The sequence below is a fragment of the Podarcis vaucheri genome (assembly GCF_965113315.1).
Source record: "Podarcis vaucheri genome assembly, chromosome: 2".
In the NCBI taxonomy this organism is placed as follows: Eukaryota; Metazoa; Chordata; class Lepidosauria; order Squamata; family Lacertidae; genus Podarcis; species Podarcis vaucheri.
In genome coordinates this window covers 119,230,434-119,252,462 of record NC_138760.1, presented here as the reverse complement: position 1 = coordinate 119,252,462, position 22,029 = coordinate 119,230,434, and the positions used below count along the sequence as shown (strand labels likewise).

The 22,029-nt window shown below is 48.3% G+C and overlaps 2 protein-coding genes and 1 long non-coding RNA gene across 5 annotated transcripts; 2 read left to right on the top strand and 1 right to left on the bottom strand.

The window, feature by feature from the left end:
* The first annotated feature begins 1,688 nt into the window (after positions 1-1,688).
* On the top strand, positions 1,689-4,361 carry ATP6V1G2 (ATPase H+ transporting V1 subunit G2). The gene is made up of 3 exons (XM_082210890.1): positions 1,689-1,864; positions 2,142-2,242; positions 3,494-4,361. Exons 1-3 carry the CDS (start codon positions 1,783-1,785, stop codon positions 3,665-3,667), a joined length of 357 nt encoding a protein of 118 aa, XP_082067016.1. The 5' UTR covers positions 1,689-1,782; the 3' UTR covers positions 3,668-4,361.
* LOC309525489 lies at positions 4,234-12,327 on the bottom strand. The gene is made up of 2 exons (XR_014216341.1): positions 11,568-12,327; positions 4,234-4,792 (listed from the first exon to the last, which is right to left on the bottom strand). It is a non-coding gene; the product is annotated as an uncharacterized lncRNA (long non-coding RNA).
* Positions 9,636-21,259, top strand: DDX39B (DExD-box helicase 39B). Of its 3 annotated transcripts, none has more exons than XM_082210337.1 (12): positions 9,636-9,764; positions 10,847-10,960; positions 12,995-13,221; positions 13,351-13,478; positions 13,640-13,732; positions 14,287-14,470; positions 15,620-15,738; positions 17,477-17,608; positions 18,024-18,133; positions 19,021-19,165; positions 19,686-19,833; positions 20,416-21,259. In XM_082210337.1, exons 3-12 carry the CDS (start codon positions 13,011-13,013, stop codon positions 20,430-20,432), a joined length of 1,287 nt encoding a protein of 428 aa, XP_082066463.1. In that variant the 5' UTR covers positions 9,636-9,764; positions 10,847-10,960; positions 12,995-13,010; the 3' UTR covers positions 20,433-21,259. The 3 variants fall into 3 exon arrangements, with proteins under 3 accessions (XP_082066463.1, XP_082066462.1, XP_082066464.1); XM_082210336.1 differs by having other exon boundaries at positions 12,991-13,221; XM_082210338.1 differs by lacking the exon at positions 9,636-9,764 and adding an exon at positions 9,777-9,865 and having other exon boundaries at positions 12,991-13,221.
* The last annotated feature ends 770 nt before the right edge of the window (positions 21,260-22,029 follow it).

Here is a 22,029-nt window from a genome sequence, read left to right as displayed (position 1 = left end):
GACGTTTTCATTTTTTATTGGACGCCGCCATTAATAGATTTACGAGCTGGCAGTTTATGAGTACTTTTAAGAAATAAATACAATAAATAAACTTTTATATCGGGCTTCCTTCTGATCCTACAACTTAAGTGGATGAGCAGGCAGCGTTGGGGCAAAGGTCAGTCTGGCAGTCCTCAGAAATGACGAGGCGGTAGTTTCAGGCGTCCTGTTTATCAAGACTGTGCCTTTCTCGATTTGTACTTCAGCAGGCGCTGTGGATTAAACCACAGAGCCTAGGACTTGCCAATCAGAAGGTTGGCAGTTCGAATCCCCGTGACGGGGTGAGCTCCTGTTGCTCAGTCCCTGCTCCTGCCAACCTAGCAGTTTGAAAGCACATCAAAGTGCAAGTAGATAAATAGGTACCGCTCCGGCGGGAAGGTAAACGGCGTTTCTGTGTGCTGCTCTGGTTTGCCAGAAGCGGCTTAGTCATGCTGGCCACATGACCCGGAAGCTGTACGCCAGCTCCCTCGGCCAATAAAGCGAGATGAGCACCGCAACCCCAGAGTTGGCCACGACTGGACCTAATGTTCAGGGGTCCCTTTACCTTTACCTAGCAGAGATCTAGGTTGCTCTCTTAAGGAGGCAAGGCAATGGGGCTTAATTTAATGGATTGCTTTCATACTATCACACCCTTTCTTTCCTCAAGGGAGCACCAAGCAAAGTGCAAACTGCCCCCTCCTTTTAAGTTCACAGCAGCCCTTCAAGGTAGGCGAGGCAGAGTGGCAGTGACCAGCCAAGGCCCCCTAGCGAGCTTTCTGGCAGTGCAGGGATCTCGAGCTGGCTCTCCATGCTCGGACAAGCTGCCTTCGGTGGGGGATGCTTCCAAATAACCTGTTTGTCAACCACACCCACCCACCCAATTTGTTGGTACAAGGTTTGCGAGGAAGTTAGGCAACATCAGATATTTATCTGGCGTTCCTTCTGATTTGCTTGTGAAGAGGTTAGACAACGTTGCATCAAGGTATGTGTCAAGGGTTGGGCTGGATGACACACAGGGTCCCTTCCAACCATGAAATTCTGCGACTCATCCCACACTTCCCACGGCATTTACCCTTAGCTTTCCTCACTGCAAAAAAAAAGTCTGATATTTTAGTTTGTGGTGCAAAACCTCCCAAACGACTATAATTGCACAACCCTGAATTGACCGGGAACATGATTGAATCCCGCTCGAAAATAGTGACCGACAATAATAATAATAATAATAATAATAATAATAGTAGTAGTAGTAGTAGTAGTAGTAATTTATTATTTATACCCTGCCCATTTGGCTGAGTTTCCCCAGCCACTCTGGGCAGCTCCCAATCGAGTGTTAAAAACAATACAGCATTAAATATTAAAAACTTCCCTAAACAGGGCTGCCTTCAAGATGTCTTTTAAAGATAAGAAATCTGCTTATTTCCTTCACATCTGAAGGGAGGGCGTTCCACAGGGCGGGTGCCACTACTGAGAAGGCCCTCTGTCTGGTTCCCTGTAACCTCACTTCTTGCAATGAGGGAACCGCCAGAAGGCCCTCGGCGCTGGATCTCAGAAGTGTGAATGCGTGCGCATTCCAATATAAAAGCACGAGAGAGAAGTCCTTGCAATTTGGCTATCTGTAGCAGTTAAGGACTGCAGAGCGCCAGCAGGGCGGCACAGAAAAAGGAGGGCACTAGGACCTCGCGCTGCCTCCCTTGGATGTTGTGGTACCCAGTTCAGCAGATGCAAGAAGATCAGCTGTTTTGGGAGCATCATTGCTAGGGAACCATGGCTAGCCAGACACAGGGAATCCAGCAGCTGCTGCAGGCTGAGAAGAGGGCTGCCGAGAAAGTGGCAGAGGCTCGGAAACGTGAGAGGGGGCTTCTGTTTTATGGGGGGGGGGAGATGGGTGGGTTGAAGAGGACCAGCATGCCTGAGTTCTCTGATAAAGGATTGCTGTGCAGTCCTTATCACAGAGGGGAATGAACTAGGATTGGGGGGGGGGGGGCTGAGTGCCCTTTGGATCCATTCCCCAGTTTCCTTCTCTTGCCCAGGGCAAGCACAACCCTAAAAAAAACAGGCCTGAAGAGGCAGGTAATGTTCTTTCCACCTGACCTTCAATGTCTGTCTCGCCACCTCCATCCCAGGGAAGGCCCGGAGGCTGAAGCAGGCCAAGGAAGAAGCTCAGGCTGAAATCGAGCAATACCGCTTGGAGCGTGAGAAAGAGTTCCAGCAGAAGCAGCAGGCGGTAAGATTTCTTGAGGGGTTTTTTTATGGGTGGGGGGAACTGAGGATGGAGGATGAGTCACGGGAGGAAGAGGCAGACAGGAACAGCAGCGTCGGAGGGGTGGGGAAGCGATTCCAAATGGTATAGGGTAACCTTTGTGATTCCCCTCCCACTTAAAATTGGGAATTTGGGGATCAGGCAAGGGTTATTTTTAGGAAAGGGAAGAATTCAGGGCAACCCCTGTTCTAAGGTGGTACAGAGGATATGGGGCAGGTTTGAAGGAGGCAGGATGTGATGTTCACCTTCTAAGAGGCCGCTGCACAGGCAAAATGGATGGCTGTGGGAGAGGGAAGAGAATGGTTTACTAGTTGTGCTAGATGTAGCTCAGTGACAGAGCATTGGATCTGCATGCAGAAGGTGGCCGGTTCAATTCCTGTCATCTCCAAGTAGGAGATGCCCCAAATCCTAGACAGCCTCTGTCAGCCTCTGTGGATGACACAGAGCTGAATGGACCAAGGGTGGAAGGCAGATCCCTATGCAAAAGAGGATTGGGTAGCCCGTTTAGGGTCGTTTTCCAGACCTCCTTATGGCAGAGATGGATTAGGGCAGGGATGGATTAGGATGGGACCTGGAGAGCTGTTTCTGGACAAACGCCGGCTCCCTCCTCCTGAAAGCGAGAAGAGCGCCACAACCCCATAGTCGCCTTTGACTGGACTCACCTGTCCACAGGTCCTTTGCCTTTTACCTTTTACTAGATGAACCTTGGGAGGCCCTTCCAATTCTACAGTTCTAGTATTCTATGACATTAAAGGCTCAGTTCCCTGTTGTTGGGGGATGCAGGTGGCGCTGTGGGTTAAACCACAGAGCCTAGGACTTGTCGATCAGAAGGTCGGAGGTTCGAATCCCAGCGACGGGGTGAGCTCCTGTTGCTCGGTCCCTGCTCCTGCCAACCTAGCAGTTTGAAAGCACATCAAGTGCAAGTAGATAAATAGGTACCACTCCGTTGGGAAGGTAAACGGCGTTTCCATGCGCTGCTCTGGTTCGCCAGAAGTGGCTTAGTCATGCTGGCCACATGACCCAGAAGCTGTACGCCGGCTCCCTCAGCCAGTAAAGCGAGATGAGCACCGCAACCCCAGAGTCGGTCACAACTGGACCTAATGGTCAGGGGTCCCTTTACCTTTATGATGTCAAAATAGACTTCACTACTTACCTGTACCTTCCTTCAGGTGCTATCATATTTCAGAACTTTGTTGTCTCTCTCTCCGCCCACAGGCTCTGGGCTCGCAAGGGAACCTGTCGGCTGAGGTGGAAGCCCAAACCCGCAAGAAACTGCAGGCGATGCAGGGAGGACAGGCCCGGGGCAAGGATCGGGTCCTGCGACAGCTACTCACCATTGTTTGGGACGTGCGACCCCAAATACACGCCAATTACCGCATAGCTGCCTAGTTGACCCATCGGCCCAGCCTGCAGTTGCCATCAGGGGGACCTTACTGACCAGCATCAAACACATATAATGTCCCTGATTCCTAAAAGCAGTGGTGCAGTTAAATAATTTTATCTCGGCCCTTAACGGTGTTTCGGAAACTCTTTAGATGATGATTATTTCAATTTAATAACAATAATAATCAATGTTGCTCCCAGCTACTCTGGGCAGCTTCCAACACATATAAAACATCAGACATTTAAAAACTCCCTGTCACAGGGCTGCCTTCAGATGTCTTCTAAAGGTTGTACAGTTACTGATCTCCTTGACATCTGATGGGAAAACGTTCCACAGAGTGGGTGCCACTACCGAGAAGGCCCTCTGCCTGGTTCTTAGGCATATGACTTTAAAGCACGTGATATCCCCCCAAATCATCCTAGAAACTGAGGTTTGTTCGTGGTGCCAGGAATTGTAGCTCTGTGAGGGGTAAACTGCAGTTCCCAGGATTCTTGTGGGGGCGGAGAGTCATGTGCCTTCACTCAAAATATGATAAGCCAAATTCTTCTGAGCGGAGCGCAGAACTGCTTCCCTAGAATCCTACTCTGACAGCACCACTGCCTCAAGTTCTAACTTTACATGCTCCTAGAACCTCTGTTCCTCCCAATCTCCAGCACGTTTCAGCTTCCTGTGCTCCTATAATCCCCCACCAATTTTTTTTTTAAAATACTTCTATCATATCTCATATCTAAGGCTGGAAATAGCACACGATGGTTATCACCATTATCCCAGACTGAAACAGCAAGCTGGTGGCATGTAAATTTACTCAGTTTTATGAATGCTCTCAACCTTTTATCAGCAATAGGAGTAAGGAAGGGGGCCATGTTTTATTGTGGGCAACCTTCTGGGGCAAAACTGGGCAGAGCAACTGACTTTTTGCCTTCGTAAAAGAGAGCCAGTGTGGTGTAGTGGTTAAGAGCAGTAGTCTCCTAATCTGGGGAACCGGGTTCGTGTCTCCGCTCCTCCACATGCAGCTGCTGGGTGACCTTGGGCTAGTCACACTTCTGTGAAGTCTCTCAGCCCCACTCACCTCACAGAGTGTTTGTTGTGGGGGAGGAAGGGAAAGGAGAATGTGAGCCGCTTTGAGACTCCTTAAAGGGAGTGAAAGGCGGGATATCAAATCCAAACTCTTCTTCTTCTTCTTCTTCGTACAATAGGCTGCATTTCCGCCACAAAAACCAGAGGTTTCTACAGAGCTACACATCTCTCTAAACAGGCAAACAATAGGCACAATCAAGGACAAATTCCAGTCAGGCAAAAACACCCAAGCATGGAGCAAAGCAAAAGGAAGAGTGTGGCTTGAAAAAAACCCTGAGGCCCATATAGGGAAGTGTGGAGGGCCTGAGGTTCCACATTCCTGCTCTATAAAACTTTATTTTGTCTCTGCATAGTTCCCTGTTTCTCTGCTCCCACAATATATATATATATATATTTAAGGGCAGTAAGGTCCCCTTAGCTGAGCCCTTCAAAATGGGTCCATCACCTTCCACATCGCAGTTCTCGGTTCCTCTCTCTGTTTTGCTGCACCCCGTGGCATGAAGGGGTGTGTCGAGAAAACTGGGGCAAAGGGGTTTTGGGGAGTGCCCCCCTCGCTTCCTGCTGGTGTCTGTACGTGTGCCGAAAATGTAGCTCCTCGTTTTTGTTCTGCTAGTGTTGTACTCCAGGACTCCTCCCTGGCCCCACCCTCCCCACAAATGTACAACTGGACGTTTCAATAGTCACTTCCAAACATGATTAATAAAAAGTGTCATTACGGTTGAAATGGATTAAAAAGTGCTTATTATACATCTGTGGGGCGAGACCCCCTGGTATCTGAGGGAGATGGGTCAGTGTCAGCAGGTGAAATAATGTGACTAGCATTTGTTTTAAAATATATTTTTTATTTATATGACTTGGTACCTGCTCTTCAACATAAGGTCTCGTGGGAAGGTTATAATAGTCATGCAGACTTATTTGAGGTGAAAGAAGGTGCTTTCAAGGTGCCTTCAAGGTAAAATGTGCACACAGCCCATATCGGAGAGATATGTCACTGGCTATAGGGGCAAGACAAGAGTCATATCCTATCACCTTAATAGCTCAAGTACAGGGTTGTATCCTAAAGCTGCAGTCCTAAACCTGGGAACATATCCCATTCAATTAATGTAAGATAATTCACTATGTAAGAAGATAACAACAACAGCAACAACAAATTTTATTTATACCCCGCCCTCCCCAGCCAAGACTGGGCTCAGGGCGGCTAACACCAAATATAAAAACCATTGATTGAAATACAGCTTAAAAAACAAGATTAAAATACAACATTAAAACATTAAAATGCAGCCTCATTTCAGTGGAAACTCAATCAAAAAATTTTGGGGGATAAAAACATAAAGTCTTCACCAAGGCTAACTATCCAGATTGGTCTTACACGGGCCAGAAAAAAGCCAGGGAAGTCCCCGGATAGGAGTTCCAACACAGAAGGAGAAAGGAAAAATGATAACCCCTCATAATCACCCCAATATTAAAAGTGTGTAGCCGAGAGAACGGAACAGGTCTACTGTGATATTTAAACCCGGAATACTAATCCAGCACAATACCATGACGCTATGGGAATGGGGAGAGAAGCATTGTGGGAGCTATTTTAGCGGGATCTGTCCTGAGTAGTATTCACTCCCATCCAGTTTTTAACATGTGTCCCCTACAATAGCGTAGGCTAAAAGCGAACCACATGGACGACACTTTATGAAGAAGCAAAAGTCTTTATATACAGAAGTCACAGAAACGAGACTTTAGACATGTCTCCATGCAGACGGCAAGAAAGATTCTAAAAGAAACGGGTTTCAAGAGAAAATAATTGGTTTCATCTCAGGAACGAAGCATGCAATCTTCACGTTAATGAAAGAAAGCAGGCCGTGTGGAGAACACCACGTGGAGTTATGGGAGCTGGAAGTCTGCGAGGGCCCCTGCTCTTAAATCTTCCTTATTCCAAACTTCTAAAAGAAATAAGCAGACTAATCTGGGGCAGAACCAAGAATGCAATGTGCTTTGAAGTCCCACCCAGGAGAATGAGGTCATAACTGTTGGATTCTTCAAGCCTTGTCAGAGGAAACTGGCCACTCTCCAGGCACTCGGCTTGAGATCCTTGTTGATCTCCCCGTCTGCGTCTCCCGGCAGGATACAGGCTAGGTCACTATCGGCGATCCTCCTCAAGCGTGAGAAGAACACACCACTCTCCCCTCATCCCTGCCTCCCCCAGGGAGGGGAAAGAGACAGACAGAAATGTATTTACATGTCTTTATTTCTGTCCTTGCAGCAGTACAGAGAAACGCATCTGCACTCATCAGACTCCAACAGTAGAGAGAGAAACTCCACCCCTGTACTTCCAGTACAGGTCAGATGACACTCTGAGCTAACATCCGGTGCTCAGTACAGTGAATAGACTGCCCCTTTGTTTCCCTGGTACAGTCCCAAACATCAACATCCTGTTTTGCTTTCCAGCCTCCTGCAACTCGCTCCCGCATTGCTGCTTTTCCGTAACAATAACCAGGGTGCTTGTTGCACCTGCTTGATGCTTTTGCTTGCTTGCCTTTCTATGAATGCAAGGTGCAAGGCAGAAACTACCCCTCCCATTGTTATTGGGCTAGATCTCCTTTCAGCCCTGATCACTGCCAATGCTGGCAGGGGCTTGTGAGAATTGAAGCCCCATAACATTTGAAGGGCGCCCTAGTTGGTTCTCCCTGGTGTAGACAATGCTGAGTCGAAATGGTCCACAGCCTTGATTCTGTATGTTTAAGGCAACATTTTAAAATAAGGTGAACATAGGAAGAATGTGACCGTTTATGTTGTAGCTCTGAGACACCAATTGATGTATAAATTGGGGTTTGGCTTTTGCAGCCCAACTCCCCATGGGACTCTGAGTCCCCTAAGTCCATGATCGGTCAGAGAAGTGATACGGAACGGGGGGGGGGGCAATGTCTTCTTCACTACAATATATTTGCTCAATTTCTCTAGGACTCCATCACCCCTCCCCTGTCCTCCATAATCTCTCAAGTAATACTGTCAAAATCCTGTTACAATGTATCCACTCTGTTTCTGCTTTTGCTCTCTAGTACAGAGTGGCTTAGAAATCACTGAAATCTTCAAAAATTGATATAAAATCAGCCGTGGTTCTGATCTGCTCGTTCTCGGTGCCATTCAACTCAGTTCCCCTTGGACTCCATGATGCTGTCCCTACTTCCATAATCCCCAAAGCGGCAGGTCACGTACGCAGGAACTTCTTAATCCTGTCAGATAGTTTTGCAAATCCTTCCTTCGGGCAATACTAGGTGACAGACGATGTATATTCCTGGCCCATTGTCTTGCCACCACCGGTACTCAATAAATGTGTATCTATGTATATTTCCCGCTCCGCATATCCCCCCTCCCTCATCCGAAAATGCTAATTAATGTAATCCCACCTTTTCATAATGTATTCATGACGTGTAAAGTATATTCATGATGTAACTTGTGAAACCCAACCTTCCCATAATGTATTCGTGACGTTTCATGCACTGTATTCTGGGACATGGAGGGAAATCTCAAAAGTTCATGCCACCCCTTTCTCGCTGTTCAATCTCGCCTTGAACCTGTTGCGCAATAAACTTGGATCTTCTGCAGTTTGCTCCTGCGTCCGGCTGAGCTCATTTTCTTCCGCAGGGACCCACGGACTTAGTCCGATGAGCTGGGTGGCAGAGTAACCCCGCACCCAGAATTTTTCCGTAACAGAAGAATAGATGGAGGCAGGATCCAGTGGAAAGCAAGGCAGATATTTATTTATTTTTCTGTTGCAACAGATTCCCTATCCTTCCAAGGAGGGAGAGACCCTGAGAGACCCTCTGCAGGAACCTTTAAAGACTTTTGACATTGCCCAACTCATTAATCAAAGACCACCCCAAAATAATCATGCATACATCATAGGAGGCGGTCTACAGCAGAAATCCTGTCTGCCAGGATACCTGATAATGGTCACTGATTGCATTACCTGGGCAACCTGGACATTTTTTGTGTGATGGTTAATACTTTAGTTCCTGAGTCCAGGTCACAGACTCATCCTATTCATACACAAATACGCCCTTTAGGCAGGATTTGTAAGCAAAAAATAATAATGGGAAGGCTTTCCCTATTTGCCTCCCTTACTGTAGAGCATGGGGAGGCAAGCTAAGGCCCGGGGGCCAGATCCGGCCCAATCGCCTTCTAAATCCGGCCCGCGGACTGTCTGGGAATCAGCGTGTTTTTACATGAGTAGAATGTGTGTCCTTTTATTTAAAATGCATCTCTGGGTTATATTTGTGGGGCCTGCCTGATGTTTTTACATGAGTAGAATGTGCGCTTTGAATTAAAATGCATCTCTGGGTCATCTGTGGGGCATAGGAATTATTCCCCCCCCCCAACATATAGTTCGGCCGCCCACAAGGTCTGAGGGACAGTGGACAGAAAAAATTTGCAGGCCCCTGGTAGAGGAATATTTGAGGTCACTGCGAGAGTCAAAGTGGCTTCAGGATTGCTCTCCCATACTATTTCAGACACATGGGTTATATATATTTCGATATGTGTGTATTTATGAATATTTATTCTATATTTGAGACCTTTGAATTCTTATAACACTGCGAAAGGTTGAAACTAAAGAAGGCGCCCGTGTGGGAAAGTCTTTTGTTACTACTTGTTTCCTCTTGCGATCTTAACAGTTTGCACGGCAGGTATGCAACTCAGCAGGGTGCAGATTCCCAGCAAGTTAGGGGGGAAACTGCTCCAGTTGAATTTCTGCCCCGTTGCTGCTGTGAAACAAAATGGCAGACAAGCCTCTCGGCGAAAAGAAACGAGCAGCCTTTCATTTGAATTTTCACAACCCCAGGAAGATCTGTTTGAAATTAACCAATTTCTAGTCAGGCTCTCACTTAGACAAGCCCCGCGAGAAACCCGCGGGGTCCTCGCGACAGATTCCCACCCGGGGCTTCCGGTGACCTCCTTCCCCTTTACCGGAAGCTGCGCACTTTCTGCTGTGGTCGCTGTTCAGCGTAGCTCTTCGACTCCTCCCCTTCGTAAAAGGTAAGGTGCTCCCCGACAATCGTGCCTCCATCCGCCCTCGGTTGTGCCATCCGCCCCATATCAGGGTGGATATCGTTTCTCCAGGCATTTTTCTACCGATGGTTCGTTTTTTGGGGGGCCGTTTGCCCGTCTGGACCTCCAAAAATTGAGTCGGGAGTGGGCGGGGGGGGGTGTCTTATCCCCTGCCATTGCAATGCTAAGTAGTAGAATTTAAGATGGCGCCCTTTTTCTTTTGCGCGCTGCTCCCCGTGAGCTGTTCGTAATCGGGAAACATCCTCCTTGTGGCGTTAACTAGGCCTCCCAAGCGTGGTCCTTTGGATAGAGAGACCCCTTGTGCCTTCCTTTTTAGCTCAGAATTAGAAACTGGAAATACAGAGGGTTTTAATTCTGGTGTGTCTAGCCGCCCCCCCCCCGCTCCCCATTTCCAAACGGCCTTTTCTCAATAGCTCACTGTACATGATGAGACAATTATGGGGTAATTGTGGGGAGGGGAAATTGCATCTAGAGGAGAGACGGGTGGGATCCCTTTCCTCACATAACGGGGTTTTGAGATGCAGCCGCAAACGTGCCGCTTTAGCGGATCCTTGCTGGGGGATTTATTCATGCAGTTCGTGCGGGTTTGCAGATTAAATATTCTAGGGGTCTTTCTTTCCCATGTTTGCTATTTGGGAAGAGTGCAGGTTTAGGTGGTCTGATCTCCACTGGGTGTAATGAGATGGGTTGCAATGGAACAGATTAAATTGCAGAGCAATGAATGGCAAGTGAGGCAGGAGATCCAAGCTATTTTTCTTTTTTAAGATTACGTTTTGGACCGAAATGTATGCAATGGATTGTTTTGGGAGCGTGATTTTAGTACAGTTTGCCATACATGTACTAGGAAGCTGCAACCCTCCGTAACTTTTTTAAGTTCATCCTTTGTATGGTCTGAGCCAGGGCCAAGTGGGTGTAATATCTTTAGGGATCGTACCCACGTGGAGTGTATTCTGGTGCTACAGGAGAACACTAAATTGCTGTTGCAGGAGAGGGTTTCTCTGGGAATTTAATGTGCTGGAATACAGATGTTTTCTTTTTCTATTTTTAAGGTGGATTTTATAGGATAAAAGAAGAAAAAGCTGCTGTTGTGTAGGAAAGGCGTGAGGAAAGAGTCAACAAGACATTCCATCAAAAAAAATAAGACCCATTCTGACACAGTGCTGGTGAGTGAGATTTATCTAGGAGGGTTTTTAGGTGGCTGTTCTTGAATCTCTTCTTTTGGTGTTGCAACTGTGCTTCAGGCAGCACCTCAAGAATGGGACTTCTCTTAGGAGTTGTAAATTTCAGTTTCCTGGTGCCATTCTCTTTTGTCCTGTAACTGGTGTCGTATATGACACGTGGATCTGAGAATCCTAATATCTTAGAAACCTCCTGCATTGATTTGGAAGTGGGGAATTGTGGATGTGTGCCTGGCTCCCTCATTTTCTTGCCCCTCTCCCCCCCCCTACTTAGAGATGAAGTGAGGATGCTCATCTTTAGCTGCATGTGTTTTCGGGGTGCCCAACATGTCTGTTATGAGCATAAATGTAAAGCTGCAAAGCCATCTGCATGGAGGCATGTTTTCATGGGCTTAGGTGATGAGGAGGAATTGTTGGGGTAACGAGCTTTTTCAGGGCATAGTGAGCTTAGGATTGTTGCTGTCCAAATGCAACGCATGCAACTTTTAGGGGGTCCCACTTGCACCCCTTATACACACTTTTCCAAACCTGCCAAAGGAATAGCCATATTGCTCTGTTGCAGAAATAGCAAGAAAGTATACTATCGTGGCACCGTAAAGGTAAAGGTACCCCTGCTCGTACGGGCCAGTCTTGACAGACTCTAGGGTTGTGCGCTCATCTCACTCTAGAGGCCGGGAGCCAGCGCTGTCCGCAGACACTTCCGGGTCACGTGGCCAGCGTGACAAAGCTGCAGCTGGCGAGCCAGAGCAGCACACGGAAACGCCGTTTACCTTCCTGCTAGTAAGCGGTTCCTATTTATCTACTTGCACCCAGGGGTGCTTTTGAACTGCTAGGTTGGCAGGCGCTGGGACCGAGCAACGGGCGCGCACCCCACCGCGGGGATTCGAACCGCCGACCATACAATCGGCAAGCCCTAGGCGCTGAGGTTTTACCCACAGCGCCACCCGCGTCCCTATTGTGGCACCATAAACACTGGTAAATTAAGTATGCAATGGGTGTTTGTGGTATATGAAAACATATCAGTAATTTTTATGCATGTCATAAAAATTGGGGGTAGGGGATGTGCCACCCTCCAGGTGTTGCTAGACTACAACTCCCATCATTCCTGACCCTTGGCCATCCTTCTTGGAGCTGATGGAAAGTAGAGTCTCAGCAACATTTGAAGAGCTGCAGAGTCCCTGTAACTGACTTGAAGTGCTGCTCAGAGGATTTGCCTTTCTTCTCTAGTACTTCATGCATGTTCTTTATGAACAATCTGGCCCTCATAAAGGAGGCTCATGTTAAGTAAAATCATATGAGGCCAATGTGAGTCTTATCCTCATTCCCTTTAGAATGCAAATTATTCTAGTTGTGACAGAGCTATACGCATCATTAGCTATTTTTAAAAAATAAAATCTCGGAGGTATGGTGTTATCCACAGTGTCTTGCGAGAACTGAAATATTCTGCTGGTTTCTAAATGCTGCCTTTTTCTTGTTTTAAGTGCAACAGTGATAAAAAGGGCAGGTAAAAATACTTGCATACATATGCAGCTTGAAAAGATGGTGGCAAAGGAACAGACAAGTGTACAGCATGAATCTTTCAATTTTTGATGTCAGGTTTCTGCCCATTTATTATTTTGTGTAGAGAACATCCTTTCTGCCCTGTGCAGGCAGCACAAGGATCTACATAACCAATGGAAGAACATTGTAATCTTCCAGGACACATTGCCGCTGACCTAAAAGTTGAATTATTCAGCAAAGAAACTTCAAAGGGGGACTTTGCTCTGAACCTGTAAATCTGGTTGTGTTTGTTGAGGCCTGAAGCCAGGCAAGGGCTTCCTCAAACAATACAGGTGTTAATTAACATAAGCTTTAAGTAGGAAGGTTGTGCTTTCACCAACCAAGCTATTGTGAATGATAACTGCACTTTACTTGCTTACGTTCAACCTTTATAATTGTCAGTCTGTTACCTCTTATATTGTTTGGCTGGACTAATTATGCACTTTTATGCTAAGTCTTCGTTTCATTTTTTAGAGAGAGAGAGAGAGGCATCACCATGACTGAGAACGATGTTGACAATGAACTTCTGGATTACGAAGATGATGAGGTGGAAAATCAGGCAGCTGGAGATGGGGTGGACGTCCCAACTAAGAAAGATGTCAAGGGGTCCTATGTCTCCATCCACAGTTCTGGCTTCCGGGATTTCCTGTTAAAACCAGAGCTGCTGCGTGCCATTGTTGATTGTGGCTTTGAACACCCCTCTGAAGGTGAGCCCGGGTGCCTTGTCTGGTGGGGGTATTTCAGAAAGTTAGCAAAGGAGGGCTGACTGTAAGTGCTTCTGAGATCCCTGACCTGCCAGGAGGTATTCATTGTACTTTTTCATATTCTCAATGCAGTGCAACACGAGTGTATCCCACAGGCCATCTTGGGCATGGATGTCCTGTGCCAGGCCAAATCTGGCATGGGCAAGACTGCCGTCTTCGTTCTTGCTACACTACAGCAGTTGGAGCCAGTCACTGGTCAGGTATGTTTCAGAAAGGAAAGCCGTTTTTCAAAATGGTGGATGGGTTTTGAGGAGGGAGCATGACAGCCTGCCAGCTTAAACAGACCTGAATGAGAATCTGCTAGAGTGCCGGAAGTAATCAGCAGGGGTTTCTTAAAACATATTTCCTCCTTCCTTCACAGGTGTCGGTGCTGGTGATGTGTCACACCCGTGAGTTGGCCTTCCAGATCAGCAAGGAGTATGAGCGCTTCTCCAAGTACATGCCCAGTGTCAAGGTGAGAGACGAAGGGCTGCCACAGCTGTTGTCCCTGCTCAAGTCCATGTACAATGTTTTGAGAGCCAGTGTGGTGTTGTGGTTAAGAGCGGTGGTCTTGTAATCTGGTGAACCGGGTTCGCATCTCCGCTCCTCCACATGCAGCTGCTGGGTGACCTTGGGCCAGTCACACTTCTCTGAAGTCTCTCAGCCCCACTCACCTCACCGAGTGTTTGTTGTTGGGGAGGAAGGGAAAGGAGAATGTTAGCCGCTTTGAGACTCCTTCGGGTAGTGATAAAGCGGGATGTCAAATCCAAACTCTTCTTCTTTGCCTGTATGGGAGTGAACAGTAGAAAATATACCTAAGAGTACGGTGGGAGAGGTGTGGACGATTTCATGGTTTGGGGATGAAACTAACATGAGGCAATTTCTGTCAAGTTACTTATTTGACAGCGTTTGCATCCTGCCTACGTCCTGTTTTCATTTCTTTTTACCCATTTCTGCACCCTTGGGGCTTTTGTTTCTCCTGGCTGCCAGCCTTTATTTGAGAGTTCCCTCTCTTTCCCTCCCTCCCAGGTGGCGGTGTTCTTTGGGGGCCTGTCCATCAAGAAGGACGAAGAGGTGCTGAAGAAGAACTGCCCCCACATTGTGGTGGGGACCCCGGGCCGCATCCTGGCCTTGGCCCGCAACAAGAGCCTCAACCTCAAGCACATCAAGCACTTCATCCTGGACGAATGTGACAAGATGCTTGAGCAGCTTGGTGAGGGGCTGTGGGCATGTGATCCGTGGGGGTTGGGCTTAGTAGTTGGACAGCAAGGAAGGTACTGCTTGGGTCAGCCGGGTGTCCATGCTTTTGACTTCTTTGAAGCTGTGTTTTCCAGAGCAAGAGGAAGAATGCTTACTATTTCTGAGCACATTGGGTTAGATCCAGGGCTGTTCCTTTTTTGTGGAAGGGGCTGTTATTTCAGTGGAGGCGCCTGCTGAAGGGAGCTGGGGAAGTGCTTTGGCTAATGCTTCCATTACTGCTCTGTATGGAGGGAGGACTGCTGGGGGAAGGGGGAATCTCTGCAAACTGTTTTGCCTCCCCCTTCTTCCAGCAAAGCATTGCGTGAGTGTAACACTACAGAGTGCAAGTCAGGAGCCAACCCAGAGAATGTACAAACAGCATGAGATTTCTTTCCTCTACTGTGTGTGAGAGAAATTGAACTTGAGGCAGCTTACAGTCAGATACAGATTGTATCAGATACAGATTTACGATACAGTAAAGCAGTAGTACGCGGGTGGCGCTGTGGGTTAAAGCCTCAGCGCCTAGGGCTTGCCGATCGAAAGGTCGGCGGTTCGAATCCCCGCGGCGGGGTGTGCTCCCGCTGCTCGGTCCCAGCGCCTGCCAACCTAGCAGTTCGAAAGCACCCCCGGGGGCAAGTAGATAAATAGGTACCGCTTACCAGCGGGAAGGTAAACGGCGTTCCGTGTGCGGCTCTGGCTCGCCAGAGCAGCGTTGTCACGCTGGCCACGTGACCCAGAAGTGTCTTCGGACAACGCTGGCCCCCGGCCAATAGATGTGAGATGGGCGCACAAACCCCAGAGTCTGTCAAGACTGGCCCGTTCGGGCAGGGGTACCTTTACCTTTACCTAAAGCAGTAGTACAGTTATTGGCCAGTTATAGCAACTGAAGATAGAAAGGCAGACAGTGACGTATGGGTATATACACCTTAAAAAGTTGCCCATACTCTTCTCATGAATGCTCAGTCCTCTGAAAAAAGCACCATAAGAGCTATTAAGTGTTTGTGAGACTGGAATAACTTCCTTACGTGGCTATGGTGTGGCAGTGGAGGAGAGGAGACCTATTGGATTCCTGGAGTGTCACAGAGAGCCATTTCTAACCCTCTGGTCCTTTTCTTCCTTGCAGATATGCGCCGGGACGTCCAGGAGATCTTCCGCATGACCCCGCACGAAAAGCAGGTCATGATGTTCAGTGCCACACTCAGCAAGGAAATCCGCCCTGTGTGCCGCAAATTCATGCAAGACGTAATTAAACCCCTTCTACCTTCTTTATCCACCTGGCCAGCCGGCCAGCCTCCCTTCCTCCCCGTCCAGGGAAGGAGCAGGGGGCCAGAGCTTAGACCGCCACCACTGCCTACAGCACCCTGGGCTGCACCGCTGCTGCCCACCGGCTACCCCAGTCCCCCTAAGGCACTTGTAGGGCACATACCTTCCGGAAGATCATTCGGGTTACGCTAGCCAGCCGCATATTTGCACACACGAACGAGAGGCCTCTCCCAAAAGGGCTAGAGAGCACCCACACACCATGATCATCCTCTGCCCAGCTGGCACACACGACCTAGAGAGTGTCCACGTTAGTGATGGAGGGGATCCATTCCAGAAGGATCCTCTTCCCGCCTCCACACTTGGCGGGTGGCGCAGAATACACGGCGCCCCCCTGCTCTTTATCCTGTATTCCCTGCACTCCCTTCAGCGTGGGATCCACCTGCTGGTCAGCACCGTGTTCCGAAGATCCTGGCCCACACACACCCACGTTCAGAAGATCCTGGCCCCCTCACACCCAGGCAAGTGTAGTTTTCTTGGCTCCTCACCCCCATGCATTACGCTCGGGTACACACGCACCGGCAGCACGCACGCACACAATCCTGCCCTCCTTGCCCTGTCCTGCCCTGCCCACTCACTGGCTGGCACTCTGGAGACCTGCGGCGAAGGACTCCCCGAGGGATCCAAGGGACCGGCTGCAGCCAGTGGAACAGACGTGCCTGGCGACCTGGAGGAGAAGTTTTATCCTTTTTTTGTTCTGAACTGGGAAAAGCGTGCTGTTTTATTTTCTATTACCCCTTTCTTCTCTGTCCCCACCCCACCCCACCCCCGTGCCATGTGGGAAAGGGATTGTCTTGAGGGTCCTCATTGCTGGGGGGGGGGAGAGGGAAGTAAACTGCTTCCCCTGCCCTCCCCAGCAAAAAAAGAGCCGTCAAATCATGGCTGGAGGTAGCGACAGTCGGAATGCCAAATTAATCTTGAAATGAATAGGATTTGTGAGGCAGATAGTGGGTCTGTGGGGTCAGGTGGAAAGATGAGTTTCTGGAAGGGAATGGGCCATGTGGAATCTGCTTCCCATGTGTATTTCGCTGGCCCTTGGTTCCAAGCACCAGAGTTTGGGTAACTAGATAGTCGGAAATTGCAGGGGATGTGGTACACGACTGGACCCGGAGCCCCTGCTTGCTATTAGGAAGAAGCCTGTGAGGGATGTGCAAGGCCAGAATGGCTTAGGTGGTTGAAATTGCTCAACATGCACTGACTTCATTCCTGTGCTGTTGCTTTTCCTTTTTTGTAAACACTGGGGATTGGGAGGAAATCGTAAAGGAAGGCATTTGAGTCTTGTGTTTCATTTCATACCCTGCCTAATCTTGAAAGTGGCTAATGTTTTAGTGCTTTGTAAAGGGGGAGGATATTAAGAGGTGGCAGTGTTAGCCTTTCCCCCAGAATGCTTTGCAGGGAATGTTCATGGCTGAGCCGGGAGAAGTGTCTCCCAGGATCTTTCGGATGGAAGCTTTTGGCTTCTTAAGATTTATTGAAAGCGGAAGGGTGGGGTGGGGTGTCCCTTCATTTTCCTGATCTTTCCTAAGGGAACGTAGGGCCGTGGGCGAGAAAAGCTGTTCCTGTGCCCGTTTTGTGCTTCTTGTCCACCCCGACCCACCCCCTCCCTCCGAGCCCAGGTCAGCCTTGCCCTGGTCTAACCGGCCCTGGGTTTGCTCCTCAGCCCATGGAGATCTTCGTGGATGACGAGACCAAGCTGACGCTGCATGGTCTGCAGCAGTACTATGTCAAACTGAAAGACAACGAGAAGAACCGCAAGCTCTTTGACCTGCTTGATGTGCTGGAGTTCAACCAGGTGCCTTCTGGAAGTAGACCCTGCCCCAGGGTCAGGGTTTCCCGATGTGGGAGGGACCAGAACTTGAAACGTCCAGTCCACCTTTAAAGATTAAGAGGGTTGACTTGGTAGAATGTGGGGAGCCTGCTTCTGCTTCCGATCCTTTTCCTGGCTAGATGCTTGATCTGAGTCTCACAGACTGAAATTAAAAGCTTAATGTTGGCTGGCATGACGACCACAAAGCGACCCGCCTTGGGGATAACCTGATGGTGGAGAAGTTGGGTTCTGCCTTCATGGCTTCCTATGAGTGCAGGCTCCATGCCCGCTCCAACCATTTTTGAGAGGGGACTTGGCAGGAGGCCAAACCGACATCCCTTCGCTATCAAGGGGCAGTTGTGAATAGGGTGTAGGATTGACACATCACTTTCCCATCTAGGTGGTGATCTTTGTGAAGTCCGTGCAGCGCTGCATCGCGTTGGCTCAGCTGCTGGTGGAGCAGAACTTCCCGGCCATCGCCATCCACAGGGGTATGCCCCAGGAAGAGAGGTGAGAAGGACACAGAGCTGCAACGCAGGGGGTTGCTGGTTGAGATGCAGGTGGCTCATTTGCTGTGATGAGTTTGCTTCAGACTAGAGTCTCTGACTCTTTCGGTGATGCTTTTCTAAGCCCTGAGCGATGGTCACTGTGCTACGTTGCTGAGACATAGATAAAAGTTCCTCCTCTTGCAGTTTGTTGGCAGGAGATGATGTTTAACGAGTGGGGTCCGGGACAAGAAAACACTATTAATGCGAATCATCTGGGTAAAGTTGATACAGACATCCACTTTCTTGGCATCTGAATCAGCTTTGGCATGGGGTGGGTACAGAGAAACATCTTCTTGCGCTTGACATTTTGGAGCGCCTTACATTTAGCAAGATCCTAGTTTGGGTCAACATGAACTTAAATGCCTTGTCTTGGGAGTGGCTAGGGGACAAAACTTTTCATAGGGTGACGAGGAGCTAAAAGTCTAGTTCGTAACCAGGGAATATGAGCCTTGTAAGGGCAGTCACATCTGGTGGGTTAAAACACGGGCTGTTTGGGAGTTGTGTTTTCTGTATGGTGATTGTCTTATTCCTTGGTTGGCTTCCTCCTCTCAGTTACTCCAGAAGGCAGGACTGTTTGCATTAAGCAAGCAGCGAGTCTTCTGTGAGACAGCATCCTCCTCCAGATGTTTGTCCTGCTTGCTTCAGGAGAGAGGTGGAAGCATAGCTCATGTTTGACCTAGGCCATTTGTGTGCATCTTTGTCTTGTTTTTTTGTTTTGCCTCCTATTTGAAAGGGTAGTTTTGTCTTGTAGGGTAGAACAAAGGGGTGGGAGTTGTCTTTCTGGTGTTCTACTAAGAGGTGGGGTTTCTAGGGGGCCTAGAGATATTACCTATTTTCATGGCCTTGCAGGTTGTCTCGATACCAGCAATTCAAAGATTTCCAGCGCCGTATCTTGGTGGCCACTAACCTCTTTGGTCGTGGCATGGACATTGAGCGGGTCAACATTGCTTTCAATTATGATATGCCAGAGGATTCGGACACCTATCTGCACCGGGTGAGTGTGGGGCTAGCGAGAAAGTAGATTCCAAACCTCAGCTTTGAGGCCCAAGTTCAAAAGGATAGAAAAGTCCAAGGTGGTGTTGCGCTGATGAGTTTGCTCAGACTAGAGTCTCTGACTTGTTTTGATGTCTCTTCAAGCCCTGAGCAACACCCGTGGTAAAGGTGGGTTTTTATGTGCCCTGGTGCCTCTTGCTTTCAGTACTTGACCTTGGAGAGAACAGCCTACTTTTGGGGAAGTACAGTGGTACCTCGGGTTACATACACTTCAGGTTACAGACTCCGCTAACCCAGAAATCGTGCTTCGGGTTAAGAACTTTGCTTCAGGATGAGAACAGAAATCGTGCTCCAGCAGCAGCAGGAGGCCCCATTAGCTAAAGTGGTGCTTCAGGTTAAGAACAGTTTCAGGTTAAGAACGGACCTCCAGAACAAATTAAGTACTTAACCCAAGGTACCAGTTTACCAGGAAATACTTCGACAGGCACTTGGGCCCATCTTCTCCTTTGTGGCTTCCGCAGGTGGCTCGTGCTGGGCGCTTTGGCACGAAGGGTCTGGCGATAACTTTTGTGTCGGATGAGAATGATGCGAAGATCCTGAATGAAGTGCAGGACCGCTTCGAGGTGAACATCAGCGAGCTCCCTGATGAGATTGACATCTCTTCCTACAGTAAGTGCAGCCTGAGACGTTTGATGGCGGTTGGAATGAGAAGGGGAGATTTAGACTGCCGGAAGAGCTTGTTATTGGAGGCCAAGCAGGAAATTTGAGACCTGAAGGGGGAGGTATAAGTTGACTGAATGCTGAGAAGCTGCTTTATGCCATTACTCCATTTAGCTTAGTATTGTCCACACCTATTGGCTACGTTTTTCAGGCATAGGCCATTTCCAGCCTTGGTGGTGTACATGCCAGGGATTGAACCTTTGAACCAGGTGCTTTGATGTTCTGAGGGCTCTCCTCTTCAATCTAAATTTGAGGAATCGGATGAGCCGTATGAGAGAGCAAGGAACACTTGGAGGAAAAAATGCCCTATGAACTGAGCTTCTGGAAGTCACTGTGAACAGACTGCTGGCTCAGTGGGAGCTGCTATTTGCCATGTGGAATTGGGGGAGGGAAGTACTTAGTTTGGTAATGGTGGACACTTTCTACAGAAGACAGAAAAATGCTGGAAAGGTTGTTCAGAAACATTAGAATTGAATGGGCAGCCTAAGCTTGTTTGCTGTGTTCTGCCTAATGTGTTTTGTCTCTTTTCAGTTGAACAGACCCGATAAAGGGGGCTTTGCCTCTTCATGTTGCCCTTGGTTTAAATTCCTGACCTCCTCCGCTTCCCTGGAGCTTCACGTTTTTAATTTCATCTGATGGAGAATGAGGTGACCGACAAGTCTGGAACACTCAAACCACATCCCACTCCTGCGGCACAGATAGAGGAGCATCTATCACTGGGCTGTGCGAAGTGGGGAGTTGGGGCTGACATCAGCAGATATCCTGCACTCCCTCAGGGCAAAAGTCTCATTGCTCAACTTGGCACTCAGATGACAAAGAAGGTTCTGCTGCTGGAGCCTCCACGTGAGACCTCCTTTCAGATGGACTTCCACTGCCTGCCTGCCAACAAGATTTTGGGACTCCACCTATTGCTCTGTCCCCGCCCCTCCACCCATACATCAATACTACCAGTGATCTGCCTCTGTGATGATGGGAAGTACGAAAGGGGAGCTTAGTTGGGGGTGCTCTGTGATACCTGACATTTAAAAGTACATTTTGTTTTATAGGGAGGGGGGAATTCCTTGGATTGGGAACTAAAAACACAAACATTTTTTCGTACGCCCGTTCATCATTTTTTAAAAAGACTGTTTTCCGTATATGTGCGTGTGTGTGTGTTATGTATGCCCTATCACTTTTTAATTTTGTCTGCATGTTAAAATTAACCCCCCTGTTTAAAGTTGATATTTCTTGGCAGGTAAACTAGTAGTGAAAGATTGATAATGTTTTAGTTGTGGCTTGTTCTCTCTTCCCCGTCCCCCTTTGAGACCCTATTATTTTTTGGTAATAAAGGAGCCCAGCTCTTATGGGTGTTGAATTAAACTAGTCTTGTGAGTAACCTTTTGCTGGTGTGGCTTCATTCTTTAGGATAGGAGTATCTCTTGTATGGGGCTGCATTCTCTCTCTTTATGAGACATCATTTGAAAGAATTTTTAAAGTTTGCAGGACAGCTCACAGAATAATTTAAAAAACAAATATACCATATTTTTCCGTGTATAACACGGATTTTTGGGGACACCAAATTAAGAAAATTGGGGTTGTTGTTGAGCTTTTTTGGGGGTAGATTAGCCCAGAGTTAAACATACTTTTTAAATAACAAACCCTTGTCATATACACGGAAAGGTACAGCAAATGAAGCAGGACAAAATACTAGGTTTTGTCTAATCAGTTGCTTAATACTCTGTGCTTTAAGGCCTATGTGCTGAAAGCGAACTTAATTGACACTTACATTGTAAGCTCCCGAAAGCTAAGCTGGGCACAGAAGGGATGAAGGGCTTGCCCTCTAGCCCCCCACCCCACCTAGATTGAAATGTCAGTTACTGGTTGCCAGTGCCAACCAGCTTATTGGTGCTTAAATACCGTATATACTAGAGTATAAGTCGACCCGAATATAAGCCGAGGCACCTAATTTTACCACAAACTGGGAAAACTTGTTGACTCGAGTATAAGCCAGTTCACCAAACCACAAACCACCTGGTGGGCTGGAGTGCATGTGTACGTGTGCATGCGCGCACAGCAGAAAGGGCTTCTGCTCCCGTCCCCCTGCCTACCTAGGATGCTGCCTAGAGGAAGAACAAGCAGCCCCAAAGGGCTGCTTCCGGGCTGCTC

Excerpts from the sequence above, each read along its gene's own strand:
- ATP6V1G2 (XM_082210890.1), top strand. The coding sequence starts at position 1,783 with ATGGCTAGCCAGACACAGGGAATCCAGCAGCTGCTGCAGGCTGAGAAG. Across the intron at positions 1,865-2,141 it reads AGTGGCAGAGGCTCGGAAAC|GGAAGGCCCGGAGGCTGAAG; the intron begins GTGAGAGGGGGC and ends CCTCCATCCCAG. Across the intron at positions 2,243-3,493 it reads TCCAGCAGAAGCAGCAGGCG|GCTCTGGGCTCGCAAGGGAA; the intron begins GTAAGATTTCTT and ends CTCCGCCCACAG.
- DDX39B (XM_082210337.1), top strand. The coding sequence starts at position 13,011 with ATGACTGAGAACGATGTTGACAATGAACTTCTGGATTACGAAGATGAT. Across the intron at positions 13,479-13,639 it reads TGGAGCCAGTCACTGGTCAG|GTGTCGGTGCTGGTGATGTG; the intron begins GTATGTTTCAGA and ends CTTCCTTCACAG. Across the intron at positions 19,166-19,685 it reads CGGACACCTATCTGCACCGG|GTGGCTCGTGCTGGGCGCTT; the intron begins GTGAGTGTGGGG and ends TGGCTTCCGCAG.